The 15,748-nt window shown below is 41.0% G+C and overlaps 1 protein-coding gene and 1 long non-coding RNA gene across 16 annotated transcripts in view; one reads left to right on the plus strand and one right to left on the minus strand.

The window, feature by feature from the left end:
• CFAP43 (cilia and flagella associated protein 43) overlaps nucleotides 1-5,738 on the minus strand; it is a 102,069-nt gene extending 96,331 nt beyond the window's left edge. For 4 of the 14 annotated variants that reach the window (XM_055093351.2, XM_055093357.2, XM_055093352.2 and 1 more), the window contains exons 1-2: nucleotides 5,517-5,736; nucleotides 3,924-4,177 (exon numbers count right to left, since the gene is read on the minus strand). In XM_055093351.2, the coding sequence (XP_054949326.1) occupies nucleotides 3,924-4,177; nucleotides 5,517-5,581 (319 nt within the window). In that variant the 5' untranslated portion in view covers nucleotides 5,582-5,736. Of the gene's footprint in view, nucleotides 1-3,923; nucleotides 4,178-5,516 lie in introns of all 14 variants that reach the window. The other 10 variants (XM_055093360.2, XM_055093358.2, XM_008950881.4 and 7 more) reach the window with 6 other exon arrangements.
• Nucleotides 4,190-13,048, plus strand: LOC106635207 (uncharacterized). Of its 2 annotated transcripts, none has more exons than XR_004664848.1 (3): nucleotides 4,190-5,255; nucleotides 8,616-8,764; nucleotides 12,167-13,048. It is a non-coding gene; the product is annotated as an uncharacterized LOC106635207 (long non-coding RNA). The 2 variants fall into 2 exon arrangements; XR_004664847.2 differs by lacking the exon at nucleotides 12,167-13,048 and adding an exon at nucleotides 9,487-9,988.
• Nucleotides 13,049-15,748: the final 2,700 nt, after the last annotated feature.

Below are 15,748 nucleotides of genomic sequence, written 5' to 3' on the forward strand. Positions count from 1 at the left end.
TATATATATTTTCTTTAAATATAACTTTGCTTTTTATAGCTATACTAGCCATAGATTAAATATTATATATGAGGCCGGGCGAGATGGCTCACACCTGAAATCCCAGCACTTTGGGAGGGGAAGGCAGGTGGATCACTGAGGTCAGAAGTTTGAGAGCAGCCTGGCCAACATGGTAAAACCTCGTCTCTACTAAAAATCAAAAATTAGCCGGGCGTGGTGGCAAGCACCTGTAATCCCAGCTACTTGGGAGGCTGCGGCAGGCGAATCGCTTGAACCTGGGAGGTGGAGGTTGCAGTGAGCCAAGACTGCACCACTGCACTCCAGCCTGGGGGACAGAGCAAGACTCTGTCTCATCATATATATATATAATATATGATAATCCATTTTTAAATGGAATTGGATCATAGTGTTGCCTCCTATTGGTTTTTTATTTACGTTATATTGACCATTTTATCATTATCTTAACACTTCTTTAAAAGTGTGATTTTTAATGTTTGCATAATACCCCTTTATAGTATATTTTATTTAACTATATCCATAATACTGGAGATGTAGGTTGCTCCAACCTTGTGCTATTATCATAGTGCTTTTTAAGCTCATTTGCATGTAAATCTTTGACCATATTTCTAACCATTTCCTAAAAATTGAATTCGTCTTGAAGTGAGTATACTGGGTCAAATAGAGTCAATATTTATTTCACAGAAAGACTCTATCAATTTATAGTCCCACCTTCAGCAAATAAGAGTGCTACCAATTTCACTGCATTCTACCTAGCAATTATGATCATAAAAAAGTTGTGACCTTGATAGGCAGAAAAATAGCATCTTGGTTTAAATCACGCTTTTTAAAACAAATCTTGAGATGAAACATTTTTTGATGTCTTTGGTTATTTGGAGTTTAGTGATTTGTCTGGGTTAATTTCTTTTCCATTGTTCTAAGAGGCTGTTTGTTTTGTTCTTGTTTCATTAATGCTCTGAAAATATTTGATCATATTTGTTCCAAATATTTTACCTGGTTTATTATTTCCCTTTTAATTTTTCATGGTGTTTTTGATGTTAATCAGTTTAAAACAGATATACAATCAAATATGTCTGTCTTTTCTAAGTTTTTGTTTTGTGTGAAAAGTTCTTCCCCTTCCTGGAATCACTCCTCTATTCTACCATGTTTTCTACTTTTTTTCTTTTCTTTTTTTTTTTGAGACAGAGTCTTGCTATGTTGCCAGGCTGGAGTGCAGTGGCGTGATCTCGGCTCGCTGCAACCTCCGCCTCCCGGGTTCAAGCGATTCTGCATCAGCCTCCTGAGTAGCTGGGATTACAGGCACGCGCCACCATGCCCAGCTAACTTTTGTATTTTTAGTAAAGATGGGGTTTCACCATGTTGGCCAGGATGGTCTTGATCTCCTGACCTCGTGATCCACCTGCCTTGGCCTCACAAAGTGCTGGGATTACAGGCGTGAGCCACTGTGCCCGGCCCATATTTTCTACTATTTTCAAGTGGATTTGTTATTTATATTTAATGCTTTTTTTCATCTGATATAGACCATGAGTATCTAACTTGATACTTTTGTTAAAATATGCAGTTTTCTTAACCACTGTTGAATAATCTATATTTTTTCTTCTTTCTTCCTCCTCCGCCTTCTCTTCCTCCTTCTTTTTGGTGGCAGCCTCTTTCTTCATTTACTCAGCTTTTATATACTTTAGATTCTGTCCCAAGTCTTCAACTCTCCCACTGATTTGGTGATCCCTGCACCAATGCCATACTTCTAATTACTATGGCACCATAATATTAAAATGACCCTCTGCCTTGCCATCATTCTCTTTCAAATTATTCTCATTCTCTATGTTTTATTTTCCCAGATGAATTTTGGAATCATTTGAGTACTCCTTGCTGTCTAATACATATGATAAACCTACAAATTACTTTCTATGACAAATCTCAGAAATATATTTATAATAACCAGGCTTTCCATCCAGGAATATATTTCTATATATTTAAATATTTTAAATCAATGATTTTTGTAGTTTTCTTCCCCTAGGTCACTCACACTTTTTTTTGAATTATTTCTAAGTATGTATATGTTCTAATTGTATGGGTACTTATTTCAAAACCAGCATCTTACTGAGCATTCTTTTGTTAGTCCTAGCAGACTATTGCATTATCCATCATCCCCTTTCCCATAGCTATATTTTTTTCAGTTTTATATTTTGTTGCATTGGCTAGAACTTCCAGGTTGATATTAAATAATAGTGATAACAGGTCTCTCTGATTAATATTACTGATTAGTATTACTGGGAATTCCTTTAGGGCATCATTATTCAGTAAGACTCCTGGGTATTGGTTTGAACTAACTTTCAATTGGTTCAAACAGAACTACAGCCAAATAACCAACCTGGGGAAATTTTAAAGATAAAGGGTATAGTCCACCTAGATAGTCCCCAACATGTGAATGGGTTATGTTTTGAAAATTGTCTTAAACTGTTGAGAATGCAAATTTCACCACAAACAAAGTATTATAAATTATAGTGAAGTTCCCTGACTTCATCCAAACACTTATTTGACCCTTAAGACTACAGAGCTAAGTCCAGCCTCAAGCATGAGTTTTCTGCCCATGGGGTGTTAAATGAAGGAATCATTAGCTGGTGGCTCCAGCAGACGTGCAGCAGCTCAGTGTGGGTCAGCTGTATCTAAGAAAGAGTCATTAGGCCGGGCACAGTGGCTCACGCCTGTAATCCCAGCACTTTGGGAGGTGGAGGTGGGCGGATCACTTGAGGCCAGGAGTTCGAGACCAGCCTGGCCAACATGGTGAAACCCCATCCTCTGCCAAAAACATTAAAAAAAAAAAAAAAAAAAGCCGAGCATGGTGGCGCACGCCTGTAATCCCAGCTACCTGGGAGGCCGAGGCAGGAGAATCACTTGAACCCAGGAGGTGGAGGCTGCAGTGAGCCAAGATCATGCCACTGCACTCCAGCCTGGGTGATAGAGCCAGACTCTGTTAAAATCAAATAAATAAAATAAACACTAATAATTCAAATGGTAGGCAACATTGAGCACTTGGCATACATACACATACAGCATATTATATAATTTCATCTATCATCATCACCGCAGCCTTCACATTAGACACCATCTTTATCCCTATTTCATGAATGAGGAAATTGAGGCTCAGAGACTTGACTTTAGAAGCTGTACAAACATCAATTCACCTGGATTTTCAACAAATATTAGGAAAGAAAAAAAAATCATTGCTCTGAAAAAGGCAATAGTCTTCTAGCCCAGTGCTTCTCAAAGTTTAATGTGCATATGAATCACCTGGGGAATTTTGTTAAAATGCAGATTCTGATTAAGTAGCTCTGATGTGGGAGCCAAGTTTCTGCATTTATAACAAGCTTCCCAGGTAGCACCAATGTTGCTGGTAAACAGACCACACTTTGAACAGCAAGGCTCTAGCTAACATAATTTAAATCCTCAGTGATCAGCTTGATTCCTTCTTTAAAAATGTATATTAAAAAAAAAATGGGGCCAGGCGTGGTGGCTCATGCCTGTAATCTCAGCACTTTGGGAGGCTGAGGCAGGCGGATCACTAGGTCAGGAGTTCGAGAACAGCCTGACCAACATGGTGAAACCCCATCTCTACTAAAAATACAAAAATTAGCTGGGCGTGGTGGTGCGCACCTGTAATCCCAGCTACTCAGGAGGCTGAGGCAGGAGAATCACTTGAACCTGGGAGGCAGAGATTGCAGTGAGCCAAGATCGCACCACTGCACTCCAGCCTAGGCAACAGGGCAAAACTCCGTCTCAAAACAAACACAAAAAACAAACAAAAAAAAACCTTTCAAAAAATAAATCTTCACTTATAATAGATTTAGTCAACTCTTTAAACAAAATCCTTCAATTGTGGGCAGAGGAAGGGTTCTCTAGAATACCTTTCAATTTGGTCCTTCTGGTCAATCCTGGAAAGCTGTATATGTAGATGAGAGGTTTTAGCTTCCGGTCAGAAAAAGCCACAACTTCACAGCGGATGTTAGTTGCCATGACGCCCACAATTCCATTACTACACTGCAGTACAGTCTTTTTCTTGGTTTCAATATTAATAAATATTACATAATTCCCACAAGGGTAGCAAATGGTGTTGTCGTTGACAAAATGAACATTCTGCTTAGGGAATCCTTGCACCCATCTTTGGGAAAAGATATGTCAACATCAATATAATACATTTCAAATACTTTTTTTTTTTTTAGCAAAGCAAAGGGTCATCAAAATCTTTGAAACATTTCTATTTTCATGTGCTTTCTGCCCCCAATTTCTAAGATAAAAGAACACACATGCTGGCTGTGAGATCTATTTGAGTCAATGAATTATAGAAATTTAAATGTAGACCTAAAGTTCCGTAGGTCTCCCAGGCCTTCTTCAGATAACTTTTTCAGCAAAGGAAACTCTCTGACCAAACCTGAGAAAGTCTCAGAAGGACTTCTGGGGTCTTCTATACTTGGAAGACAAAAAGTGAAAATAACAGAGAAAAGAGCTTGATCTCAACACAGTGGCATCCTGGACCATTCTTTTATAATTAGTTTGATTTTTTAAAATAAACTTTAAAAAACAACTTTGCATAGGACAGCCTGCTTTGTGGTTGTTAGCAGAGTAGGAAAATTGCTTATTTACACAGATGAAGAGTATGTGGCCATATTTTAGATTTAAAAATACAGATAAACGTAGAAAATAAAAGGAATGAAGTCGACGTGAATGAAAGGCTAGCACACAAAAAGAACATACTCTCAAGTAAGGAGTGCGTGCTAGGTGTATGCTAGAAAGGAGAGGAGATGAAGGAGATTCTATTTTTATTTAAATATTAAAGGTATGCTTGAAGATGGTGGAAAAGGCAAGTGAAGGACACTGGCTTGGTGAGAAACCTCGAGACATTAGAGTGTCCAGGACTAGCAGGGGATGCTGTATAGAGTGGAGGTGGGGGCTGGGAGGAACACTCTAGAATGTAGGGGAAAAAATGCCACCTATATCTGCGCAGTGCTTGATGCTTTTCAAAGGCTACTATAAATGCAAATAAATCCAAAGCTAGTGGATAGGAGTTAGAAGGAAAGGATTCAGGGACCTAACTTTGGGGAAAATCACCAAAGGTAGCAAGGACGGGATCCGGGCTGTCGCCAGGTGGAGGGGGAGGGGGATGTGATCAGAAGACCCGGATCACTAGCGGGAATCCTGAGTTAGAAGGAAGAGATGAAGGGTGCAGGGGACGTTGCTGGGTAAGAGACGGAGGGTCAGGGTCGCAGAATAAGGAGTGGGAAAGACAACTGGGGACGGGGTCAAGGAACAAGGGGATGGGGAGCGGACAGGGGAGGTCACACGGGGAGGGAGGCTGAGGGAAGGCACTGGGGGCAGAGGGGAAGAGGTCGAAGCTGCGGGGAAAGCCGCCCTAAGGAACCGGAGGGAGAGGAGGGAGGAGGGGACGTGGGGCAGGAGGTTCCGCGAGACCCAGATCGGTCGCGGGGCCGTGAACACCGCACCTCACGGACAAGGACGCGCCGCCGGCGGAGTGGGGGCCTTCGTCGCGCTCCCGGCCTTGCGCCATGGGCAGTGTTTTCCTCAGGCGGGAGCAGGCAGCGCACGCAGCACCCCAGGGCTGGTCGGTTACCTTTCCGCCGCCGCGCGGCTGCGGGCCGCGACGCCGCTGCTGTGTACACCCGTATCCCGGAGACCGTAAGCCCCGCGCCCATTGGCTCTGCGCTTTGGCCCGCTCCCTTCTGAGCCGAGCAGATTGGTGGAAGGTCTGCCGCTCTCGGCCAATGGGTGAGCGGCAAGCCAAGGGAGGGGCGGGCCCCTTGCTGTTCAAAGTGTGGTCTGTTTACCAGCAACATTGGTGCTACCTGGGAAGCTTGTTATAAATGCAGAAACTTGGCTCCCACACCAGATCTACTCAATCAGAATCTGCATTTTAACAAATTTCCCCAGGTCCGGGCCAATAATTGCAAGTAAGACTCATGCCTACAATCTCCGCGCTTTCGAAGGTCAGAGCGGGAGGATCGCTTGAGGCTAGGAGTTGAAGACCAGCCTGGAAGACATAGCGAAATCTGCCGCGCCCGTGCCGCATCTCTACAAAAAAATTTAAAAGGCAGCCGGGCATGGTGGTGCACGCCTGTAGTGCCAGCTACTTGGGAGACTGAAGTGGGAGGATCGCTTGAGCCCAGGAGTTCAAGGCTGCGGTGAGCTGGGATGACGCCACAGCACTCCAGCCTGGGCGACAGAGCGAGACCTGTCTCTAAATAAATAATTATTTTAAAAAATTAGTAAATTTCTAAACAGACTTTCATTTAGAGTGCTGACTGTGCCAAACATTGTTGCAACGTCTTCACATCTCCCATCAGCCCCATTTTACAGATAAGTAACGTGAGGAAAAGAGAAGCACATAATTTGTCCATGGCTACAAAGTTGAGTGGGACTTTATTTATTTATATTATTTATTTATTTATTTTTGAGATAGGGTCTCACTCCGTTGCCCAGGCTGGAGGGCAGTGGCTTGATCTTGGCTCACTGCAACCTCCATCTCCTGGGTTCAAGCGATTCTCCTGCCTCAGCCTCCCAAGTAGCTGAGATTACAGGCACGTGCTACCACGCCCAGCTAATTTTTTGTATTTTTAGTAGAGACGGGTTTTCACCATGTTGACCAGGCTGGTTTCAAATTCTTGACCTCAAGTGATTCGCCCGCCTTGGCCTCCCAGAGTGCTGCAATTACAGGCGTGAGCCACCTTGCCCAGCCCTGAGTGGGACTTAAACGCAGGTCTAGCTAATTTAGAGCTCCAAGCCCTTAAGTACCATATAACACTTTGAAATGTACCCTCTTGCTTCCTCAGGGAAGCAGACAGCTCTGGAAGTAACCTAATTGAATGGTCGGCAGCTTGTCATTCCTTCTTCTCTCCCATACCTTTCCTTAGACTCCCTCCCTTACCCTTCTTCCTTTCCCTTCAGTCGTCTTCCCTTCTCTACCCTTCCCTTCCTTTCTTTAGGTCTTTCCTTCCTGTCTTGCTTTCTTCTCTCCATTTCTTTCACAAATATTTACAGAGCATCCCGCATGCATTCATGCATGTGCTAGTCACTTGGAAAAAATAGAAAAACAAATAAAGTTTCTTCCTTCTTGGAACTTAGAGACTGGTGGGATCCAGGGAGTTGGGCTAGATATCCACATTGTCTCAGATGGTCTGTGTAAGTTGTGAAAGGATTTATGAAAGTGATTTTATGCAAGAAATGTTGTACAATTCACAGATTGTTAGGCCTCCTAAATGCTTCATACGATGCCCTATGACTCTTACTGTACAACTTGCCTGCTTAAGTAAGGGTGAGCCCTGTGGACATGTGGAGTTAGCTATGCCCTCTAGCTATGCTAGAGAGTCAGCTGTTATCTGCACTTCTGCCTGTTGTGTCCTAGGCTAGGCTCCACACCTAGTACACAATTAAAATCTCTTACTTACCAAGGTTTTCACCAAAAATAAAAGTTGCAAAAAGTTAACATTATAACATGTAATTAAAACTACTAAAGAAACAATTTTACATGCAAGGTGTGTAAAGAAAGTAAAATGTGTTTTTGGTGAAAGATTATAAGAAGTAATGGGAATGTGGATTTTTCTCTGCCTACATTTAAGTGTTAAAGGATTGCTTTAAGTAAAAAAAAAACTAAAGGTTTAAATAAGTTGTGGAAGGTTTATAAAAATTAATTGTAAGAGATTCTGTGTGTGAACATATTGGCTAAAGTTACAGGGGTATTATTCAGTTTTTCGATAAATTAAACATTGGAATAAAAGCACAACAGGTTTTTCTTAGAGTTGATCTGCTCTTTCACACACACACGCACACAATTGTAAAGGGTTATACGAGGTTTATAAGACTCTTACCTTATGGTTAACATTAAAATTGGGTAAATATGTCTATAAGGTTTTATTAAAAATTGGGTTTAACATTAATAGCACATTAATGTAAAGGTAAAATTTGGCTTATTTGCTATAAAAATCATATAGGAAGCATTGCCAAATGTGAAATGGTTTTTTGCTTTTTTTGGACTATATTTGCACAAATGTGTTATTGGTATATGTTACAAAGTTATGAGAAACTCTTATAATTCTAATATGACTTAGTGTAGATTATTAATAATTATAATTGTTATGTAAAATTTTGTGTGCCACATAAGTAACCAAGTTTCCTTATCAATTGTGGCTTTAATAGTGGCTATCCTAAAACTTTTTATCATCCACAATTGTTTTCTTGTTCTAATCCTCTTTAGAAGGTGGTTTATAATCAACTGTAGAACTCCAGCAGGTGTTCCCAAATGCAGGTTTCCAATAACTTTGGAAATTGTAACATTAGAATAGAGGAAACAACTTTCAGAACCCTCATGTAGAGCTGGAATGTTCATGAATATGAGAGTCAAGGAAACTTTTCTTTTGAGCTATTTACAGCTTTTAGCAGTTGAGTATACTTCTGTGAACAAAATTTGGAGTATATTTGTTTCTCTCTACCTGATTTTGCCAAAATTTGGAAACTATTTGTGAGTATTCTTAATTTATGGCAATATAGTTATTTGCATACATGCAATAAGGATCTGTTTTCTTTTGTAGCAGAACACAATTGGATAAATTGATTATTTCACCACGGCTTTAACTGGAATGGTGTGCTTTCCTTTAAGGAATCAAACTTGACTTGTAAAGCCAATAAAAGCCCCTTGGAGAATTGGCCTCAGATCTTGTCTGCAACTGTCCCTGTAAAGGTAAGTAAAGAATGACCTGTGGTAAGTAAAGAATGTCACTTTCTGGCAGGTCCAGGAGTCCTAAGTTATCTTGGGACCTCAAGAGAACAGGAATTTACTCAACTCATAGATATTTGAGGATACAAACACATGGCCGAGCTTGGCTTTACAAAGTCTTGTCTAAGATTACTTCTATAGAGCAGAGTTCCATCAAAGCTAATTTAAAAAGAGCCTATGTGAAAAATAATTATTTTTGTTGCACTTTATACAAATAATCAGGCCAAGTATAACAAAGCAAATCAGCCTTACCATGATTTGTCTTTAGTAAAAATGAGAAACTGGAGAGAGAAATATTATGTTTCAAGTACTGTGGTACACTTGTTATTAAATTCTAGTCTCATTAGTTGTTTTTAAGTTCGTTTCTGCAATTTAGGCTAACCCTGCTTATTCCTGTGAACCAACCAATGATCTCTGACTGCTGCTCAGAATAAACAAAAGGGATGGGTAATGTAAAAATCTGGATCAGTATTCTAATTCCGGGCACATCACATTCAGCTAATAACCCCATATCAGCTTAGTTCCAACAGCTGCCCAGTTCATGAAAAGCCTTCTAATTTAGCTTACTTGGAACAACTTTACTTATTTTGCTTTACCCTTGTGGAATATGTTGTTGTCATACTCTTTGTGTAGGAATACAGGACAAGCTTACTAAATGTTTTCTTAAACACGTATTAATCTTCCAGATATCACCTTTTGTCAAAACTCAACAGTTATGAATGGACCTTACCATACTGATGTTCTCTGACTGAACTCCTCTCTACCCTGAATGCAAGAGACCCTCATAGTTAGGCAGGAATATCATCGCCCCTATTCAGCCTGAAAAAGTTATAAAAGATGGATCTTCGTCCCTCTGCAACCCTTAGGATTAAGGGTTCTCTTATAAAAGACAGGGGGGAAATGTCAGAGGCATGTGAACAAGAGCAACTCCATCTTAAATAGGAGCTGGGTAAAATGAGGCTGAAACCTACTGGGCTGCATTTCCAGATGGTTAGGCATTCTAAGTCACAGGATGAAATAGGAGGTCTGCACAAAATACAGGTCATAAAGACCTTGCTGATAAAATAGTTTGCAGTAAAGGAGCCGGCCAAAACCCACCAAAACCAAAATGGCGACGAGAGTGACCTCTGGTCATCCTCACTGCTACACTCTCACCAGCTTCATGACAGTTTACAAATGCCATGGCAACATCAGGAAGTTACCCTAGATGGTCTAAAAAGGGGAGGCATGAGTAATCCACTCCTTGTTTAGTATATCATCTTTTATTCCTTTACTTTCTTAATAAACTTGCTTTCACTTTGCACTGCGGAGTCACCCTGAATTCGTTCTTGCGTGAGATCCAAGAACCCTCTCTTGGGGTCTGGATCAGGACCCCTTTCCTATAACAACATCATTATGCAAATAGAATTATAGATTGAAATAAGAAGAAAAGAAACATGATAGTATGAATGCTTATGTTAGGATCCTCGCCTAGTGACAAAGATTCTCTGCCTGGTCAAACTTTCGTCAGGCTACTGAGCCTTTCCCTAGGCTTGTCTGCGCCCTTCCTTGTAAGATCCGGTTTTAGCAAAGAACACTGCTAAGTCAGTTTGGCAACACTGCTAAGTCAGTCAGTCAGTGTCCTCAGTGTCTGATCACCCTCCATATCTGATCAGGTTCCTCATTCTCTACCGTCCCCCAGGTGATGTCTGATTACCTTGGCCTATGTGAACCCAAAATATCTGAGACAGGTCTCAATCAATTTAGAAAGTTTATTTTGCTAAGATTAAGAACATGCCCATGACACAGCCTCAGGAGGTCCTGACATGTGCCCAAGGTGGTCAGGGCACAGCTTGGTTGTGTACATTTTAGGGAGACATGAGACATCCTACACAATATGTTTAAGATGTACATTGGTTCACTCAGGTCATAGGGAGATAAGAGATAAAAGATTGCATTCCTTTGAGTCTCTGATTAGCTTTTCACTGAATACAACAATTTACATATGAGAGGAGGGTAGAGGAATAGTCACTTATGCCTAAGTCTGGCTTAGTGAAACAACAGGGCAGAGAAAGCCATCAGATATACAGTTGTCTCTTGTGACCAGAGGGACAACTTTGAGTTTTGTCTGTCCTTTGTCCACAAGGAATTTCCTTGTGGGAAAATTATGAGGGAGGTATGTAGCTTTTTTTATATTTGTAGCTATCTTATGTGGGAATAAAATGGGAGGCAGATTTGCCTGACACAGTTCCCAGCTTGACTTTCCCTTTGGCTTAGTGATTTGAGGGCCCCAAGATTTATTTTCCTTTCATACCTGTCTTCAGCAAGAAGCCCATTAGGTCAATTTAGCCAGAATCCTCCATCAGCCCTGATGGTTTCTTACAGTAATTTTCCATCCACTGACCCCCACCCTGCTCCTTGGCTATAAATTCCCACTTGCCCATGCTATATTTAGAGTTGAGCTCTGTACTCAAACTTCCATTGTCATGGTTCCTATACCTTTCATGATGGTCCTGAGTAAAGGTGGCCTTACCGTGCTTTAGCAAGTACCGTTGAATAATTCGTTCTTTAACACGAGCTGAATGGGCAGTGTTAGGGATGGTCTCTGTGTGCATGCACCGCTTTCACTGAGGGTCAAACCATGAGGAGTGATTGCTGGATGGGGGTGGGATGGGCTGAGGATAATTTTTATAAAGACACTAAGGCAGGGCCACAGATTGGATGAACTGGGAAGGGCAGTGTGATTGGCACAGAGGGAGATAAGAAGAAAATACTTAAGATGAGGCTAGTGAAGGAACCAATGGCCAGGTGAAGGACAAGTTGAAAGTTCTGGCCTTTATCCTAAGAGCCATGAAAAGACTATTGGGGCTTAGAGCCCAGGAGTTCAAGACCAGCCTAGGTAACATAGTGAGACTTCATTTGTACTAAAAATACAAAAATTAGATGGGCATGGTGGCATGTGCATATAGTCCCAGCTGTTTGGGAGGCTGAGGCAGGAGGATCAGTTGAGCCTTGGTAGGTCGAGGCTGCAGTAAGCCATGATCTCACCACTGCACTCCAGCCTGGGTGACAGAGTGATACCCTATCTCAAAAAAATAAATAAATAAGTAAATAAAAGTATAATGCTTTGGCATGCTGAATACTTTGAATTAAAGAAGACTGGAAGGCCTCAGAAGCAAAGTTTCTCTCCGACCTTTTTCTGTTCTCCTGTCTCCTGCCCCTGTTTCTCCCCCAAAGCAAGTCATAGACACCAGAATTCCTCTTCCCCAAGGTGGGTCATAGAAACTATTAATATATATATTGTATATATTATAGAACCCCCTCCCTCAAAGCAAGGCATAAAAACCTGGAAATATTACTCTAACCTTCCCCTGCCTTTATTTGTAGGAACTGGCCATAAAGAAATTCTCTAGCCTACCTGTCTAATGTAGATCATAAGCATCTTATTCCAGAGGGGTCCTGCTCTGTACCCAGCAGGAAGGAATCCTACTCGGAGAGGCCACGAAGAATGTAAATAGATGGACCTTGCTGGGTTCCCCTTTCAGTCTGTTACCAGTAGATCATACCCTTTTTGTCCAATCACATTTCTACACAGCTGTCCGTTCTTCATGGAGCCTAAACATAAAAATACTTTTCCCTGGGTCTTTGAGTCTTTATTTCTGAAGGCTCCTGTGTCGTGTAAAACTTTGATTTAACAAACTTGTCATGCTTTTCTCTGGTTAGTCTGTCTTTTGTTATAGGAGTGTCGGCTATAACCCTTATGATAGATGAGGAAAGGTATCACACCTTCTCCTCCCCTATAAGACATTAAGGGGTTTTCAGCAAGGGAGTGACAGGATCAGGTCTATGCTTTAAAAAGATCATTTGGCTGCAGGATTATCCATTGGTTGGGGTGGGAGAACAGGGAGAATTGAAATAGGCAGATCAGTCGGGAGTCTATTCCATTCTCCTAACAAGTGGAGCCAATGCAGGATTTCTCAAATTCAGCACTATCAGTATTCTGGGCTAGATTTGGCGATTGTTGGTAGAGTCCTATGCATTGCAGGGTGTTTAGCAATGTAGCACCTCTGCAGTTTTGACAACCAAAAATGCCTATGCACATTGTCAAATGTCCCCTGGATGGCACAATCACTCCCCAGTTGAAAACCACTGGTAAGTCAGTGTATTAAAAAGTTATTTTAAAAGGTAAAAATCTATAGGATTTGGTGATGGATTGATAAAAAGAGGAAAGGGAGAAAGGAGAGTCAAGGATGTTCCTAGATTTCTAATTACCACAGAGATGGTGGTGCTCTTCACTGAGACGGGGTGAGGAGGAAATGGAGACACGTGTTTCTATGCAGAAATGTGAGTGCCAGACACACACCATGCTTAGTTCTTAAAAACTCATAAAACTGACTGACAAAATCTCATGTTGCAGAGTCCCAGGGAGAAGTGGCAAGGAGGAAAAGTCAAACTTTCTCTTGCCACCCCTGATGACTTTGCTTATTTGTGTTTTGACCAAGCCCTCTCCACCCCACCCTCATACCTTTAACCACAACTAAGAAAGAAAGGCCACTCATCCTTCTGCAACCAGGCCCGGTGTGGGGGTCAGGGAATCTCCTGAATATCAACTATGGGTATCCCCAGAAACCCAGCTAGAGACCTCCCTTAATTTTAAAGCCAACCCTAGAGCAGAATGTGAGGAGGCCAGTCTTGCCCTGCTCCCAAAGTAAGTGACTGGCAGAGGATGAAAGGTAGGCAGGAAATATAGACTTCGGGAAAGAGATGCTGGCCTGGAATCAGCAGTGACCCTGGGAAGCTGAACTTACCCTGTGTTACAGCAAAAGAGGAACTGAATGGAATCAAATTGAAAAGGCAGTCTTGTGTGTATCTTACTCTTGAAATCTTGGTGTTATGGTTTAGATGGAAAGGGAGGTCTCTGGCTGAGTTTCTGGGGATACCAGAATGTTCTGATATGCAAGAGATTACCTGACCCCTACACCGTGCCAGATTACAGAAGGATGAGTGGTCTTTCTTTCTTATTCTGGAAGGGGAAATGCAGATCATCCCAGAGAATGGACTGGGAAGGATAAGTTAGGAAAATCGGTTCCAGTTCTCACATTGAAAGATTTATGGGTATTAGAAACAAAATCTAAGACACACAAGTTTTTCTCTAATCAGTGACCCAGTGAGCAGTCCTGGGCTTCCTAAAGTAATAACCAGTGTGTTCCACCATTTTTAGGAAGGGCTCAACTCCCCTAAACTGGCCTTGCCCCTCCCAATCTTCTCTTCCCTGGCAAATCTCCACCTTGCCACCAACAGCCTAGTCCTTGACAGAATACGCCTAATCCTCAGTGTGAGGTTTTATACTTTTGTAGAACTCAGCTTGTATTAAAGGCTAAAAGAGCAGTGGTTAATTCAAGTTCATTGAGCAAGCCCTAAAACCAAACTAGTCCACAGCCAGTCACAGAACAAAAAAATCCTTATTTCCCACTAAGGGATCATTTCAGTCCTGGCTTCTGTAGGGTTCCAGCCAAATTCCAAGATAATCTGCAAGATGAAATTTCACTAAGTTTTTCACCCATTAATTAAGTTTTCTATGACCATTTAAACATGGGGAAAAAATCATACAGCATACTAGAACTTATTTTATTAAGTAGATGAGTAAGTGGTTTCCTGTTTATCAGCTAATTATTTGCTTTTTGTGAAATGCACCTTGTTTATGCAAAAAGTCAAAAAAATAAGTTGGCATTGTTTCTCTGTGTAAAAAGAAATGTAAATAATGAATGTTTTTAAAATAAAGGAATAATCTGCTGTGATAGAGAGTATCTAGTTATTCTATGGCAATTGACCCCTTTTATAGCAGCGATGACCACAATTTACTAAGCAGCTATTACGTGTTTGGAGCTCCATAGAATCTGAATGCTCGCACCAACTATGCTACATAGGAACCTGTGGCTCAGAGAGATGAGTGAGACTCAAGATTACACATTTAGTTAGTAGGCAGAGTTGGATTCAATCATGGGTTCACCTGCCCCTGAAGTCTGCATTTATTTTTATTTTTATTTTTGTAGAGATGGGGTCTTGCTATGTTGCCCAAGCTGGTCTTGAACTCCTGGTCTCAAGCAATATTCCCACCCTGGCCACCCGAAGTGCTGGGATTACAAGTGTGAGCCACTGCGTCTGGCCTAAAGTCTACGTCTTCTGCACGGGTTTTCTCTCTGCTCTGCCGCCGCATCCACGCATGTTTGTATAATAATAGCTAACTTATATTAAGCCACTCCTCTGTGCCTGGCATTGTACATCCTTATAAAACCTGTATTATTTAATCCTTATTGTAGAGACAGGAAAAATGAGTCTCAGAAAGTTAAGATTTTTTGCCCAACATCTCACAAGTTTCAAATGAACTTGAATTCAGGTAGTTAATTGTCTGAAAATAACTCTTCTTTCCAGCAGACTTGTAAATTTCAAAGTAAATTGGACATTTAGTTTAAATTTTGCATTTTTCTGGAAAAAGAGAGGAAAAATAGGAAATCCTTCATAATTTCCAAAAGTTTTAGAATAAATAATATGGGAAGAGGCTACATTGTTATGGATATCCTGGGCCACTTAGTGAAAATGGCTGAATGTTATTATTTGGTGCATTTAATCTACAAATTCAGACTTCATTTTCAAGCTTCAAATATTTTCGAGATATCTGTGGAGTATAGCTTTATGACTAAATTTTGTGTCCCAAGATGCTTCCTTTACTCTTGATGCTGAAATAACTACACTAGGTTAAATACAAAAAGGGTTTGTAGGTCAACATTCAGGAAAATAGCACACTGAACATGTGGTTTTAAATAATGTTTTAATGAAGAAGAATGAGAAGGTTATTTTGCAAGACAGAGGGGATTGTCACATTACGCTCACCTAGAATTCTAAGGCAAGAATATTAATGGAGACTCATAAATCATTTGTTCAATTATTTTCAAATTAGTTCTTAAAATT

The sequence above is a fragment of the Pan paniscus genome, chromosome 8 (assembly GCF_029289425.2).
Source record: "Pan paniscus chromosome 8, NHGRI_mPanPan1-v2.0_pri, whole genome shotgun sequence".
Lineage (NCBI taxonomy): Eukaryota > Metazoa > Chordata > Mammalia > Primates > Hominidae > Pan > Pan paniscus.